Below are 16926 nucleotides of genomic sequence, written 5' to 3'. Positions count from 1 at the left end.
TAAAGAACTTTGCTAATGGCACATCTATGACACTAACCAGGGGTGGGAAGATGTGTGTAGTTATGACACAAACCTGATGCCAGGTGGCAATATTAGTCAGGCTCCGAATGGCATCATTAATTAAAAATTTATGGAAACGGATTTTTAAACGGTGGGTAATAGTTAAGTTTGAGATGCACTTTCTACGATTAAGAAGAAGTCATTAAATGTGATTGTTTAAAATGCCTTTTTATTTAGTTTTCTCTTTTGTAATATTATTCAGTATTTATGTATAAGTTCTATAAATGTCGGATTTTCTCTATCTCGTGCTCTATGCCGTTACGATTATATGGTATAACTTTTCTTGTATGAATGCATATTATAAATGGATAATATATAAATTTTTAGTTTTACTTTTTCGGTTTTAGTGTTTAACATTGGGTTTTTTTTTGTTGTGGCTCAAATAGTTGTTGGCTTTATCGTATCTCAAAGTGTGTATAATCTGTATAATGTTTAGCATTTAGAATTTGATTTTAGGTTCTCAACAAGTTGCTAGTTATTAAGTACATAATATGTAAATGTCTATATCGTATTTGTATTATGCATTACGTGATTTGATTTTCAATTTGTTAAGTTTCATGGTAATAAATATCCGCTGCCGCGGGCGCTTACAAAATCTAAAAGCCAATTACGAATTCGTGGAAACCTAAAATTAAAACGCCATACCTCTTATTGCCCTTTAGCAGTACGATCGTAAAAGTTTCAACGAGATTCAATGGATTTGCGACTTCAAAATGCAGTGCAACTGCAAGTCTTGTTTATCAACTATATTCATATTCTTTGCTTCAATAAAATAATAATATATATGTATATATATATGCTTACATACATATTACATACTGTGTAAGATACCAATCCTCAAAGTATAAATTAAATTGATAAAGGTAGTGTAGGCTACGGCTCAATAAAATAATCAATAAATAAATTGCTCTAAGTCAACATATGAGTTAAGGTAAGGTAAAAAGCTAAGCGAGAGTTCGTCTTCATCTGTCCAGCTGCCTTCGGAGATTCGCAGTCCTGCGGTTTCCACTGGTCCACTGGTGGCGAGGTCTTAGTTCTTTTGCGAATTAAGACTCCATTGTGCAAACTGCTCCTGCCATTGGCTATTCGCATTTGCCTGTGAAATTAGATTAAAATCAAGTTAAAATCAAGTCATTAAGAAAACGCATTCTGTTTAATCGTACTCAAGTTAAAGTTTGGGCATGGAATGGCATTCGAAAAGTGGCAATCACTACACTAGCTACAGAGTATATAGATATATAGTTCGTTTAATTTTTGGTATATAGAGTGCATGTACAGAGGAGAAAGATAAATAAGGATAGACAATGGCAAAGAACAACATCTAGATCAACAGTGAGCAGGATTTCGTGGCGAAATCCTTTACCTTTTCGTTCCACTCTTGGTTATAAGATTGAGATTCGTCGAAATCTGAAATTGATCAAGTTTGCGGTAAACATATGTATTAACTTTAAAGGCACAAATCAAAATCAGGTAATTTATTCGAATCCTTTGAGTCAAGCAGCCAACGTGAATCAAATCTAGAGACTAACTAGGATGAACTGACTGAGATTGAGATAGAGAGACGATTGAGAGTGCAGCGATGATGATGAGCTATATAGTAGAACTATAGAAATAACTATTGATAGAGCCCCGACTTGAGATCTACCTGCGGTGGAGTGGAGAGTCGTGTGTCGAGCGAGCTAAGATGGTCTAGAGGCAGTAGATTTTGCATATTTTACCTGATCGGAGAGTATATATTTTTGGTAACCTACGACGAACACTTTATAAATTCAGACTATACTTCATGATATAAGCGTGCATGATCAGCTGCAGTTCATCGATTGTCTCACCGATCTCGTGAAGCGCCGGGAAACCGGCCTGGTCATCGTCGATGAACAGTTCCGGGTGATTTCGGTAGCCCAGGATGCGGTTGACCTGCGACTGCTCCTCGCCCTGCCCGAATGTATAATCGAAGTGGTCCTCTTCGGGAACGCTAGTAGTAGGATGGTACGGGATATATGGATCACCGAAGGGAGCTGCGGCTCCCTCGCATTCAAGATCCTCATCGGTTCGGAAGACCTCCTCGTACTCCCCGCACTCGCAATCGTTGCACTCGCACTGACTCGAGTCCTCGGACTCGCCGCCCTCGATGTGTCGGAAATCTTAATCGGTTTTTATTGGGTTGTTTTGTTTTGGTTTGGTTTATTGGATGGGTCCCCCGATTTGACATACAGAAGAAATGAGCGAAAATTATAAAGGGCAACTAACCAAACTGGGAGGAGCTTCAATATTTGCAGCATTTTTTCTTATGCCGTCTATTAGGAAAATAATCTAAAATCAAACGGTTTGAGAAAACGAAGAAAATAAAACGGAAAAAAGTGGTCGCTTTAGAGAAGTGGGACACAGCGCAGGAACAGGAGGATCGTTTTGGATCGGATCGATGCAGCCCGGGACAACTTACCCAGTGGCATGATGAAACGAGCCTGCGGCAGGGAGCTCGTTGGCTGAGGCCCCTGATGAGCCCTGGCCCGTCCTGGAAATTGGTGAGACCCAAAGACAATACGCACACCGAAAAAGAACACGGATAAGCACAGAGTGAAAACATTCCATTTGGAGCAGGGATTGTGTTTGGTTTGGTGGCTCTAGAAGCGGTGCTACTACAAAATCTACGTGCTTGGTGCAGTGCATATCACCATTCACGAGCATCATTTGGGAGGCAGGATCAGGAGCGGCAGATGCATATGCAGTTGCGGATTCAGAAGCGAAAGCGATTGGTAGGGTGAAATCGAATCCAACGATTTACCTGCGTTCAGGTCGCTGACCATGTGGGAAATGGCCGATGTTAGATGATCGGCGGCCTCATTGAGCTCCGCGTCGGGATTCGGATTCTGATTCTGAATCGGATTGAGGCTGGGAATGGCACTGACATTGGCAGTGGCGGTGGTGGTGCGCATTGGCGGTGGCGCTGCGAAGGCGAAGCGATCAAGAAACGAGTGTGTTTTTGGGCGTGAGAGCGTGTGTTTTTTGGATGGTTGGTCAGGTGATTTTGGGTTCTTTGGTTTTTTTAGGTGTGTGTTATTTGCCAGTGGCGGTGTTCCCGCATTGTTGAGCGGAGTATACGATTAATATCTTTCTGAACCCAGGCCTAAACTCTCGCGTTAACCAATTTTCCACAGGGGGTTATCAAAATTTGGACATGATCGAACCTAACCGAAAAGTATCCCATGGGTCATCCCCTCCAATCCCTACTCACTTGCACTTCCGTTGGCCGCGAAGGCGCTACGCATATCGCTGCTGATCTGGTTGAGCTGCTCCAGCTGACTCTGGCTAAATGGACCATGACCATGTGCCTGCTGCTGCTGTTGCTGTTGAAGGAGTTGTTGCTGGGTGGCCCTGACTCCACCTGCCATCGGATGCTGCTGCATTTGCTGGGCATGTAGCGCACTCATGGGTGAGGTACCCAGTATACCAGCTCCTCCGGGCATTGGTGGGGATTTCCCAGAGCGAGGACTCGAGTTTGGCGTTGATCGTGGGGAGGCGGTTTGCTGGTTCTTCAGCATACGCATCAGACCCTCCAGCTGCTCCATTAGCTGTCGTCTTGAATCCTGTAGGGCACCCAGATGACCTTCCAGTTCTCCTTTTCGCTGCCTTAAAGCACGTAGCTCGTTGATCAGCGCTGGATTCTCCGGAGCCATCTGCTCCGTCTCCTGTTGGCGCCTCAGACGCGCTATCTCTCGCATTATCTCTTTGTTCTTAGACTCCAGTTGGGCAATTAATTCACGCTGGGCCCGTGAATTATCCGTGCCAATGGGGGTGGCATTGTCTGGCAAGTTGGAGGGCTATTAAGGGTATACAAATGATAAGAGAGTCCAAATACGAAATCATAACGCGTACTCACCGCTCTGTTCTCCTGGGCCAATCTGGCGGCATAGCGGGCAATCAGGCGGTGCTCCTCGTCGTTGGCGGAGGCGGCGGCCACGCGAGACATTGTAGTGCCAGCAGTGCCGCTGGCGCTGTCCAGACTGCGACCTGTGGCCCGCGAGTCGAGCGTGCTGGAGCGATCAAATATGCCGTGCTGGCCCGGAAGGCCTGGCCCATGGTGGCCATGTACGAGGCCCGAGGGGTCCGAGAAGCCGTTGTGCGAGGGCAGCGGCGAGGGCGGCACGATGTGCGACAGGTTGAGCGTCTTCTCCGGCTGGTCGGGAAAGCGGGGTAGCACCTGCACCGTCTTCTCCGGCACACAGCGGAAGCTCTTGCGCAGCGAGTGACCGATCTGTTTGCTGGGCGATTTGTAGCTCGAGTACTCCTTGACCTCGTGATCATTCTGGTGGTTCAGCGATGTCTTGCCGTGCCAGAAGCACTCCTGACACAACTGGTAGGCGTGACACCGCTGACAGCGATAACGAAACCCGGTGAAGTTTTCCTTGTGGCAAACAGAGCAGACAGTCGGATGCACAATGGTCTCCACGGTGGCCAGCCGGTGCACCAACGGTAGCCAGACGAGGCAGGACGGCCCCGGCTCGGACATCAGCGTGGCCATAAAGTCGTTCACTGTCACCTTGTTCTCGGCCGGGAAGATCTCCTCCTCGAGCCCCTCCTTGTAATGGAATGTTGGCGACTCGTACACAGCCGCCGGCAGGGCCAGCACTTCGCGCAGGAACTCGCTCAGCTTCCAGGCCACCAGCTGGCCAGCGCCGTCCGAGATCTGCGAGAATATGTCTGTCAAGAGAAGAAGGTTAATTTTTAGTACTAATACTAATATTTTAATGGGTAATTCCTACTTACATCTTAGCTTGTCCACCAGTTTACCGGAGCACATGGTGGCCAAGGCCACTTTAATAGAGAACACGCGAATCTTGCCCGAGTTATCACTGCAAGTGGTTATGATATTTGATAGATATTGAGATCTCTTTAAAAGATTAAGTATACGCACCTTGTGTAGGCAGCCAGTAACCAGTTGAGCAGCAGACCCGCCTTCGAGTCCACTGGCACCTGCTGGGCGGTGGGCAGGCGCTTGTTGAGATTGTGGTAGAGCGATGAGACCAAAGTTTCCAGCCTGGCCACGCTCACCTCGCTCTGCGGCTCAAGTGTGTTCAGTCCATTCTCGCGGAACGCCTCAATCACATTCCATATGTCGACCAAATGAAGGTTCGTGGACTTCTGTATGTAGCGCAGCTTGGATGCGGTCCGGTAGGAGGCGAAACGAATGGAGTCGAAGGTCTGCAACCGCAGATCCTGCAGAATGGCCACACGCGGCTCCAGCTCCATTCTTGATAATCTGTTGTACAGATATGCCTGCAATTTAATTAAAGCATATGTATTATAATAGGGATAACCGTAAATAGTTATAGTTATGCGGCAGCATCTAAATGGGTCAGTGGTGAGGGGATTAGGAGCAGGAATGCTCTGTGCCCAGAGTATTTAACAGCCACCGCAGAGGGATTCTCTCCCTGCATTGGGAATCTATTCAATCCTCTACCCTCAACCCTCTTTTTAGATGTTCTATTGTGTTTGGCGTCTGGCTTCGACAAGCTCGTTGTCGGGTGCACTGAGAAATTTAGATATATATTCGGGGAAAACTGTTTTCTTTTGGCGACTTTCAAGTTTTGAGGCTTAGATTAAAATGTAAAGAACGGTAACAATCTAAAAATATAATATTCTAATTTATTTTTTAGTAGATTATATTGCCCATCAAAAGTCTATTAATGATATGCTTATGATTCATTCCAATGGAATCTCTGCGTTCGATTGGCGACTCCCACTACTGATTCTAGAATTTTTGCAAGTGTGATATCATCGTCTGGTGTCTATTGGTGTTGGTGCATCCCTGCTGGCGGCAATCGCCGGAAGAGGAAGTGAGCAATCCAGGGAGACAGACCGGGAATCAGCCGCCCCCGCGTCCCACAGCTAGTTAGTGAAACAAAGCGAATTTAATAATCCGCCTACGCTAAAAGTTTTTACTCTCGCATAAACCGCTTTGCCAGTCCAATTAATCGACAAGTATGCCCCGCAGCTTCCCCCCTTTTTCCGGTGGAGCATCCTCGTCATATCCTTGAAGCATAATTCCACGCCAGAAGGGTGTCGACAACTTCAGAAGTTGCTGTCACATCACGCTTCTCGTTCCCAAGTTTTCGCAATTGATTTTCCATCTTTCACGAGAGGAAGAAGAAAAAAAAATGTCCTTGGAAAATGGCAAGTAGACATCTCTGAGTCATCATACGAAAATAATCAGGGAACTTTTCTGTGTAGATCTGGTTTCCATTTCTGTCTCACAATGCCAACATATGTCCCATCCTGCCCTGCCCTATCCTGTTTGCCTGCCTCCCAGCCTGCCATGTCCTTTCATCATCCAGAGCTGGCCAATTTAAACAAGCATTCTCATTTAAATGCCGCTTCCTTTTTCCTGCTGCCCTCTGTCAACTAAATGATAGTGTTATTACAAGACGGGGAAAATGCGGTCAGAGGAGGGGTCGCCCAAACTGAAATTCAATTTCAAACTGCAAACTGTGAATGGAACTGGAGCTGAGATGATGAAGTTGATGACGGCAATGGGAATGAGCTGCACTGGGAGAAGAACTTTGTCCACTTGGGAATTACAAGCACTGCTAAAAATGTTCTTTATAACTTAAATGGGCTTAAAACGTAAAATTGTAGAAGAAATTTTAAGATTTTTGTATATATTTGAAATCTATTTAATATAATATCTCTGTAAATGGTATTTATTTATTCCATAAGGAAAAAGGATATTAATATCTTAAAATACTTGTTCGTTTCATCTCAGTGTGGGGATGGAAGTCGGAATGTTTAGAGATTGAGGATGATGAGTCACAAGGCCCCGGCGTTCTTCTAGTTTTTCCTTCTCAACTTGGTCACACGTAAATAGAGCAACAACAGCCGTTAGGACATATATAAATATGCGCACACCCGTACACCCACACCCACACCGACACCCACACACTCGTCCTCGCACTAGCGCACTCACAAATTCTTGGGGCACGAAGCGAATGCTCTGCAAACATTTGCGCTCGAAAGTATGCAACAAGACCTGGCTGAATAATTTTAGTTTGGCCAGTAAAAGGAGGAGTACGGTGGCGAGATTGGCGGCACACGGGGGCACCAGGGAAGAGGTTGGGAATTCCGCATTGCCAGCGGCTGCTGCAGTTTTGATGCTGCCACTCGCCCCGAGCGTTGACATCCTGCTGCTCTTCTTCGCATGAGCGTCTGCCAAGTGGCCACCCACCGATTATACTAACACGGAAAAAAAATTCTCTATTTAAAAGTGGTTCTAAGAGTATGACTCACTACTATCCGGAAGCTGTAAGTATAAATGCTAAAAGACTATGCTCTCATTTTTGCAGCATGCTTTTGGGTGTATTTCAAATTGTTTTCACGCGCTTTGATATTAATGGAAATGTATAGCCCGAAAAGTTTTATATTTTAATGTTTAATATTCCTTTATCATTATAGTAGAAGTGCTTCAGTACTCTATATTCCATATATATCCATATCTGTACTTAATAAGCTTCAAATTGGTTTCCTTATCCCTTTTTCTCAGTGAACATTAAGGGGGTTAAGGAGGCTAAGAGGGGCGTACAGCCCTATTCGTGTCATTCAGAGATCTCTGCACTAAGAATTCTTTTTTTTCCCGTGTCGACAGCATATTAAATTCCATTGCAAAACTACCAAACACCTCCTCGCACTTTGGGAATAATTCCCCAATAGCAACCGCAATTGTTGGCAGCTTTTGTTGTGGTCAGCCAGCAGTTCGATTCATGCAGATTTCTTAGTTCTTTTACATATTTGTGTTGTCCATTGTTTATATTTATTTTCTGACATTTATTTACAAGTCCCCATTTGAAAACACAGCCAGCTGGGCAAACTTTTCTAATCGGAACTCCTGCTGGCGACACTTTTGATGAGAACTTTGCAAGGAACTTAAAGTTGAAGTCATTAAACTCGTTTTGTATGCCAGAAGTTGCAGAACCTCATTACCGGCAAACTGCAATTTGCGATTGAACTCTGACTTAAGTTCGGCCTTTAAATGGGAAATGGGTCGGAACTGAATGATGGGATGCAGCAAAGGCAGCGGAAAAATCAGACAAATATATATATACATACGTAATATAAATTTTATTTAAATACGAATGTATTTTAAAAAATGAGGTCAGCATTTATCGACAGCAGAACGTGGCATTTCATTTAGGAGAACTATGAATGCAAAGCATTTGAATGCAGTTAGATAAGCTGGTAAGGTGCAGGCTTTCAATGTTATTAATTAAAAGGAAAAGCAAAAGCAAGACCATCTGATTCCACAGAGAAATAAAATTAAATGCCGTATTATTAATAGTGGTATTTAAAGGCACTTTCTTATTTGGGCATAAGCATCAAATTTTGTACATTTTTAGGAAGGTACCCAGAATTTGTTTTTTCATATTCTAGGCATACCTTTAATTCTTAAGTAGTTCGTTGCCAAATATTCATGCATTTATTTACAATTTTAATGATAAAAGTTTTTACTTCACTTTCCACTGTTCCATTCCCCAGTGGCATATCCCAAAAGCTCTAAAAATAACCTTTCACAGCCATTAAACAACAAAAGAATAAATCCATTTAATTAGCATATCTGGAAAAGTGGATAATGTTTTCCTCTTGCAGCAGGAACTTTAAATCAGCAGTCTAAATAGCCAGCCAACCGACCATCCATCACCTGTATGGGTGACCCCAGGTGAACCCAAAAAGAACTCTTGGGACAGGTAAGTCAGCCGGAGCTCACGTTGATGCTCAATTTACTAACTGAACTAAAAGAAAAAACTAAACTAAACAAAAAAGTAAAAAAGAAACAGGGAAAATGGAAAATGGAAACGAGGAGCAAAGCGGAGAAACCGCATGGATGAAATATGAATAGCAACAAGGACGAGGACGATAGCGTGTCCAGGACCTGCATCAAAGTTTCCCCCACACTTGCACATTTTCCCCATTGCTGTGCGCTTTTCCCGCAAAAGCAGAAATTAAACAAGTTTCAGCTGAAAGTCCTACTCCGTGTCCTGGTGGGATTCCTCGCCTGCGAGTCCTGTGAGCACCGGGGTGCTGCTGCTGTTTTATGCCATTTGCGTGCCAGGGAAATCAAAGCCAAACAACCGGCTCCAACGATGATAACTGGGCACATAATTTGCAATTTCAGAGCGAGGGGAAAACGGGGTGGTGACCAGGATTTATTCCGTGTTAATTCCGACTTTTCCGTTTTTGCAGCAACAGCAGGACAGGAGATTGCATGTCTGGCCGAATTGATCAGCTCAAATCGCTGGCCGAGGCAATAACCTTTTGTCCCAGGTCCGAGGCTCGAAAAATGTATGGCCCATAGGTAAAAGGCTGACTGGAACTACCAGGTAAGTTAATTGAAAAATTGAGCCAACAGTGGATGTGCATATGCTCCATTTGGCATAATTGATGGCTCAGGCCAGGGAAGTCGCATAACTTGGTTGGGCCATTTATGCACAGGGAAAAACGATGTATAAAATCTATATTTATTGATACAGATACTGATTCTACCAATAAAGGATATCTTAAATATATATAATGACAGACTATATTCAACTAAAACATTTATAAAATCTTTTTATATTTCGCACATTTTCACCAAAGTAAAGTTGCAGAAATGTCTTAAGAGTCATTCTGATATGACATAGTTAATATGAAACTTGATGATAAACAATTTCAGTAATTCTTTTTTCACCGTGCTTTAACCATCAAAGCCAAACAAAATTAGTCCATGAGCACAACAAAAGCTGGGCACAAACCAGAAAGAGAGCCCGTCTCCCGATGGAAGGAAGTGGTGTCCCAGTTAGACGAGGCAACTGTCATCAGCCTCGTCAGAATGCGCAAGCGGAGTAATTATGTGTACAGCTCGTAATGGGAGCATGCAGGAAAGGAATAGGGGTGAATGGGCAAGGCTGTGGGTTGGGTGGGGCACGCTTCTGTGCCACTTACTTCATCTAACTACAACTACAACTCAACTGGCAAAGGCAAGAGCGAAATGCATATTCCATGGCACCACAAAGCGCCATTAGTTGTCGCCGCTCAAGGATTTCCAAAGGGATTGAACCAGCAAGGACCAAAGAGGCAGGTGGATAAAGTGTATACCGAAGAGCTTAGAGAAACGGAGCCGCCGCCAGTCGCTTTGTTTGAAGTTGTAGTGGCAGCTGACGCACTCTAAAGAGTTTACTGTGGCCATAATCCTCAGATCTTGGGGATTTACCTGTCCGCTCTTTGTTCGCCAAGCAGGTGGCTAAGAAAGTGCTGACAGCAATGCAGATGATGGTGATGATGACGATGGTCTACCAGTAGGATCTTGTTTTCCCACAGCCACCTGGCCAAGGTCAGGGTGCAGATAAAGCCCTCTTGATTCAGCACGATAAAAGGAGGCTTTCATTCTCTGACTTTGATTGCATTAAACTTAAACTGTCAGCTGAATGTGAGATATAAGTGGGGATTAATGTCTAGTATATGAAATTTAGAGATGACCTCTAAAGGCTATTATTAAAACTACATTGTTTTATAATCAAAATAATTTGTATTCAAAGTCACACGATTATTAGAAGTAACAGGGAATAACAAATATTAATAAAATCTCAACCAAGTGCATATGACTTATTGCTTTAATCAAGAACCTTGCTCTCAAATTAAGTTGATATTTTAGAAAGTAAAAAATAATAATAAATAAAATACATAATAAACTGCCTTATTAATAGGTAAAATTCAACAAATATCAAAATGTTTAATCAATCAATAGTACAATTTCTCTACAGTTCAGCAAACTGCAAACAATTAAGGTAAATGAACTGCAGAAACCATACTGTAAGCCTGAAGCTAAATTAACAATCGAATGTACGAACTGCATTATTCATTATACCAAATAATGGCCCTCAAAGCAGTTACGCATTTGTTAAATGACCTGCACCTGCAATCGACACCCAACGCCCACAGATTAATGAATTGCAACTGGCCCACACTTACGGAGTAGTTACAAAATTCCTCTCCCAATATGCAAATTCTCAGCTGAGAATAATTGATTGCAGGGTAGATATAGACATATAGATAAATAGATATGCAATTGGAGAACTCAGGTTATATAGATTCCAAGCCCGGGGTGTGACAACCGTTTCGTTTCGACACCAGACATGATCCATCGATGACAATCCCCAGTATAATTAGCACAGATGAGCGAACGATTCGCAGTAAATATTTTCCACTTTATCACCCGAGTCACGCCCTATTTTTGGGATATGAACGTGCGCTTTGCAGCGGAAAATCGTCGGGGGAAAAACAAAAACTAAGGCCAAACACACAAATCGAGAATTTGGTAACCAAGCTGCAACAGTTCTAAATGCTCAGCTAATTGGCCAAACGAGTCGAAAACGAAAATCAGCAGACAGAATGTCGCTCAAAGTGTGCCAAAGCGTTTTGCACAAGGGCACTAACAAAAAGTGGAGGAAGTTTGTGGGTGGTTTTTCTTCTATTTTTGGCTGAATGTTGTAACTGAATATGGGAAATTCGTAGTTTGACTTCTGCCCACGCACTTTGAATCTCTTACGAAACAAAGGGCAGCCAGTAAAGCACACACACACGCACACATTTGACATTAAAATAAACATTTAGTGTGGGAATATTTTCTCATTTCACGATCCATTTGGACTGCGTTCCACTATCTCACAAGCGTTGATAACGATCTGCAAAGCAAACAGACCGTAGCAGATAAGATATATATATTCAGCTAACCCTGTCTAAAGTGGGCATCTGGAAAATTGTGCAATTTCTATTGTGCTTTCTGCTCTTTTTTTGCACGGAAAACTCTTGCCATGTCAACGACAAAAGCCAAGTCAATCAACTGCAACTGCAATCGAAATGGGAGTGGAATTGGTAATCGAATAGCAGTCAAAGAGATTGCGGCAAACAAAAAATAAAACTAGGAGGGAGACGACAAAGAAAGCCCCACAAATCAATGCAGGCCAGGGCTAAAGTGGTCAAGAGAGAACCCTCATCATATGGAAATCGTCGGGACAGTGTTTCTTTGGGGTTTCTGCTTACATTTTGCATAAATCTATAATGAGATTTGAAATGCAACTGTCACACATAATGGCATTGTGCACGACGCTGGCCAATCAATGGAGCTTAGCAAAAGGCCACAATGATGATATAAGCATGTAAGAAGTGATTTGTGAAAAGTCAAAGAATCAACTAAAGCAAATGAAAATTCCTAACAGAATTAAAATACTCACACTCAATTATTTTGCCATATCAAATCGCAAATAAAATAAACAACAAGAAAAACAACACAAATACCAAACTAATTCCAACAAATGCTTTTCAAATATATTAAATATCGCCCAGAGTAAACAATATTCGAAAAATCATTTTTCTCTACATTTTGAAAGCGGAAGTTGGATGCCCAAATATTTATTAGCCATGACCGTTGTTTACAAACAAATCGCGCCAGATGAAACGATAGCTATATATTAACCCCAACCCCAACCATTGCCGATCGGTTAGTTCAATACAATCCTATACTTATGAACAATATAGTTGGCTTTTGGCGTTTTATGGGAAATTACAAAGCAATTTTTGGAGGCGATTATCGAAATTTTACCGAATAAAGAAACCTGTTAACCGCACACAGTAAAGTCCAGAATGTAAGTATTTCATATAGAAATGCCTTAACATTGATGAACCGCCGACATTAGCCCAGAGATCATGTGCAGCTGCGAGCTCTTTAATCCGTTCTACATTGGACCCTATCCGGAGCGTGCTTGTGGAGATTGTCCGTATGGAAAGTACTCGGGATACACGAGATGTGGCTGGAGTGGCGGGAATGGACCGTTTGGCACCACCTTCTGTGATCGCTCCTTCTCGTGTGGCGGTGGGAGAGGTTGTGGACCTGAGTGGAATCCCTTCTGTGGGACATCTTCTGGATCATTTCATCGTTCTAATTGTGGTCCACGTTGTGATTCCAGTTGTGGTTCCTCCTTTGGATCGTCCTGTGCTCCTCGCTGTTGCTGCAACATGGGCTCCAGTGGATTGGGCGGCTGTGGCCGATACTGCTACTCCTGCTGTTAAGTGTATCCATATTTCTGTTGCCTCTGGACTTTACTGTGTGCGGTTAATTGGTTTCTTGTGCAAAATTGATTGTAAAGCACGAACAATTATGGTTAGCCCTTTAAGTTTTATACTGGGAACTGGGCTTATTCAGAAAGGGAATCGCTGGGCTTGGTCTAAAAATAACCAGATGCTTTACGCTCCATTCGCCAGCCAAAGTCCCCCTGTAATGGAATGTCCATACATGACTGCCTCTTGGTTATGGAATATAGCTAGCTATAGAGCTGTCGCTTTCGATATATATGTATGTACAGCCCATACATCAAACAGGGGGAAATCCGGGGAATCGGATGAAACTGGAGGAGGAAACTGGAAAGGAGGTCGGGCGCCGCTAAATGCGATTACAGCATAAACGATTAATTTTATTGCAGTTAGCTGGGGCGCTTGTTCCATAAACTAATTAAAGCACAGTGGATGGTGGACAGTGGACACTGGACACAGCCCGCGGAGGAGGCGACTTCAAAGAAAGGGTTAATTGTGCACTACTTTTCCGCAGTATTTCCCTGGCTTTTCTTTCCGCTCTCTTGGTTTTTGCATTTTCCTTTGTCTTTTCCGCCAACAACTGGACAGTTTTCTTTTTTTCTGTCGTTGTTTCTAGGCCGAAATTACTCCATGGCTTGGAACTTACAGGGCCCCAAGTTCTTGTTCTCCTTTTCAGCGTTTCTATTGCCATTGTTGTGGCGGCTATGTTGTCATGTTGTGGGTGGCCGCACTCAACTCTGTTTGTTTTCTATGCTGCGCTGGGTGTTTGTCGCTTGGCTCTTGTTTTTCCTACGTTTTTTTTTATGTCACGCCTCATTTAGCTTTTCACAACATTTCCACATTTCCACCCACCCAGTCGAGGCGACGCATCGTACACCGTTCATACGTACATAGTCTCAGAAATATCTGGGGATCTGGAGCAGTGCCTGCCTAATACTCTCCACTGGCGCTTCTTAGCACACACATCAAAAATTAACAGAAATAACTAGTGGGGTGTGGATGCGTGTGTGCGTTGTATCTGGTGAACTAGATCAAGCTGCCGCTTCTTCAGATTGGAATGCTCCTCCTAATGAGCCGCAATATGTTCGGGTTAATTGAATCTGATAGAAGTTGCCAAGGAAATTATCAACAAATAGTCAATAAATACTTAAAGAAATGATTATCAGAATGTCTTTTATTTGGCCATGGATTCGATACTCTCCTTAGCTATTTTTAGATACTGAATCTAAAAAAAGACATCTCAACCGAACTAAAGTTTCTTTTTATTATGATACAAAAACCTATTTAAATGCCTATCGTAGTCACTTTCAGAAGCATTCCTTCAAAATGGATAAGATAAGGTTAGAAATAAAATATACTTGGTCTATTTTCTAGAGTGGTTCCTCCTTGAAAGGCTAAGTATCATCCACTACTCCACATAGTCTTTGATTTATGTAATCGTAAATCGTAAATTAAAAGATCGTTAACAAGGCAATGAGTCGTAAAAACAGCCCAATTAAAGCAACTGAAGTCTTGGCAAATTTTAAGCATACTCAGAGTAATATGTTTGTTAAATCGGCTTTGATTTATTACTCTGCGATAAAAGCAATGCGTTTTGATGTTAATGCGATTATATGATACGAGTGGGTCGCAGTATAGTAAAATTATCATAGCACGGGCCTCGAAAGTGAAATTCGCTGATATCAGAAGAGGGCTACGATCTAGTTGGGGGACTTGTAGGTGTTTGGAATGCTACGACTGGCTTCGGTTTGTGAGCTTCGTTTTTTTTTTCTTTAACTTCGGCTTGGCGCACCTGCCCGTGTGCTCGCCCCCTCTCACTCCCGCCCGTCCCTAGTGCCCTCTCTTTCCCACCTTTGGTTTTGCTAGTGGGCCGGGTGAGCAGCCGCCGTTTTTCAAATGCTAAAATTGGCGATTAGTCAAAATGATGTCACCGAGTTATTTTGATTGTTTTTTTATACTTTTTTTTTTGTTTTCATTATTTGTATGTATTTATTTTGCTTGACTTTGGCATTTTGGCGACATGCTGACCATAAATTCCGTATTACTGTTTTCCCCTGTCGATATTACTGATTGCCAAAGGTGGGGAAAGAAAAGGCCAAAACGATACGCGATAAAATGCTCGGCTGACCCTTGGATCAAGTTATGTGTGACTTTTTTTTCAATTATTCGCCAAGTTAATTATTTCACCGCCCGCCATATGGCGGTATCTGATCTAATCTTAATGAGTATAAGGGTCTATTAATTAAGGAATGCGCCACCAATTTCATGTGGAATTTTTTTATATTTTTCATATTTATATGAACTTGGTTTTTAATAAGAACTACAAGGTTTAATTTAATATTCTAGAGTTATAATCTCAAGTTAAAAACTTTCCTAAGATAAAGGTAGTTGATAATTATTACTTTTTTATGAAGTTTTCTTCATAACAAAGAAGTTATAATTTAATGTGAACTATATAGTGTCATAATTATAACCTGTATTTTACTTGTGGATGCACCATATGAAAAAAAAGGGGCGTGGCATAAGCTCTAAGATTTGTCAATGAAACTATTATTTCTTAACTATTGTTTTGCATACCAAAAAAAAAAACAAAGTCAACTAGCTAGACCTACCAACAAACATATTTGTAAACTAAATTCCAGCAGTAACCGCAAACAGGGGTGGGTGGTCGGAAAGTCGAAAGGGGGCCATTTTGAGGGAGTCGAAAGGGGGCCAGACGCTTTTTATGAATGAACATTTTGCGCTGCGTCGCCAACGCGTCACTCATCTGAGTTCCGTTATTGTGGAAGCCTACTACGCAATTTGAAACGGGAAATTTCGGGGAATGACAAATCCTTACAACATTTTATTACTATTGTTAATGATTGCTTGGGAATTTCGACCTATAGAATCCACTGAGTATTTGTTGTTTACCTTTTGTAATTAGCAACCTTTATTTATGCGTCACTTTTTGTTGCTCTGCGCGGAGTTGAGTCTTCTTCTTATGCTTGCTTCTTTTTCCTCACTCTTTGCACTTTCCTTGTTATATTTTTCACCTGCTGTTTACACACAATAAACGGAGTTGCAAAACTCGCATTAACGAATGTAAGAGAGAGGTGAAGAGCGATAGATAGATAGAGAGCGAAGATGCTGCGCCCTTTGGCCCTTGGTAAAAAATATGGTAACGGAAAACTTCTTTTTTTCGGGCTACGCTTATGGGCTCAAAACACATACACACCACCGACCGGACGACTCACACATACGCACAGGAAATGGAGCCTGGCTTTAAATTCGTATACGATTTTGCACTTGATATGGGCTTGCCAACGGTAAATATGTCGCGCTACTCCCGATTAACACGGTGCGGATATCTTATCAACGGATTTTGTTTACCCAAAATTCACTTCCAACATCGCGCCGCGAAACAGCTTCGACACCCACAGGCCAACAACAACACAAAAAAACGTTGCAGTCAGTGTTACCAGTTTTGAAGTGCTTAACATCGAATTGGCACTAAAAAATCCTGGTTTTTTTTTAGTTCAAAAGTTCGTTCATTTTTAAACATTTATCAAAATGTCGCACTGCTATTAAGTGGGAAAAAACAATATTTATTTGTGTTTTTATTAATTTATCGCAACGAAAATAAAATAAAAATGCACCCGATACCATAAAAATATTATAGAAAGAATAAGCAATCTGGGAACAGAATAGAAATAGAAGCAAATCAAATAAGGTGGCAGCCCTCATTGAAAAGATAACTTGGCTACTATAAAGGTG

General features: G+C 42.4%; 2 protein-coding genes across 5 annotated transcripts; one reads left to right on the top strand and one right to left on the bottom strand.

The window, feature by feature from the left end:
• Nucleotides 1-207: 207 nt before the first annotated feature.
• Nucleotides 208-16618, bottom strand: LOC108106662 (dystrobrevin beta). 4 transcript variants are annotated; one of them, XM_017213891.2, is made up of 9 exons: nt 16084-16618; nt 4973-5334; nt 4825-4910; nt 3938-4758; nt 3293-3878; nt 2843-3004; nt 2501-2572; nt 1779-2201; nt 1424-1467 (listed from the first exon to the last, which is right to left on the bottom strand). In XM_017213891.2, exons 2-8 carry the CDS (start codon nt 5305-5307, stop codon nt 1822-1824), a joined length of 2442 nt encoding a protein of 813 aa, XP_017069380.1. In that variant the 5' UTR covers nt 5308-5334; nt 16084-16618; the 3' UTR covers nt 1424-1467; nt 1779-1821. The 4 variants fall into 4 exon arrangements, with proteins under 4 accessions (XP_017069377.1, XP_017069378.1, XP_017069379.1 ...); XM_017213888.2 differs by lacking the exons at nt 1779-2201; nt 2501-2572; nt 2843-3004 and adding an exon at nt 208-1156 and having other exon boundaries at nt 16084-16208; nt 16407-16616; XM_017213889.2 differs by lacking the exons at nt 1779-2201; nt 2501-2572; nt 2843-3004 and adding an exon at nt 208-1156 and having other exon boundaries at nt 16084-16208; nt 16543-16602.
• LOC108106664 (keratin-associated protein 5-1) lies at nt 12619-13261 on the top strand. Its single transcript, XM_017213892.1, has 2 exons — nt 12619-12725; nt 12777-13261. The coding sequence occupies exon 2, from the start codon at nt 12787-12789 to the stop codon at nt 13147-13149; it is 363 nt and encodes a 120-aa protein (XP_017069381.1). The 5' UTR covers nt 12619-12725; nt 12777-12786; the 3' UTR covers nt 13150-13261.
• Nucleotides 16619-16926: the final 308 nt, after the last annotated feature.

The sequence above is a fragment of the Drosophila eugracilis genome, unplaced genomic scaffold (genome assembly GCF_018153835.1).
Source record: "Drosophila eugracilis isolate 14026-0451.02 unplaced genomic scaffold, ASM1815383v1 contig_90, whole genome shotgun sequence".
NCBI classification, from domain to species: domain Eukaryota; kingdom Metazoa; phylum Arthropoda; class Insecta; order Diptera; family Drosophilidae; genus Drosophila; species Drosophila eugracilis.
This window is presented reverse-complemented; position numbering and strand designations above follow the sequence as displayed.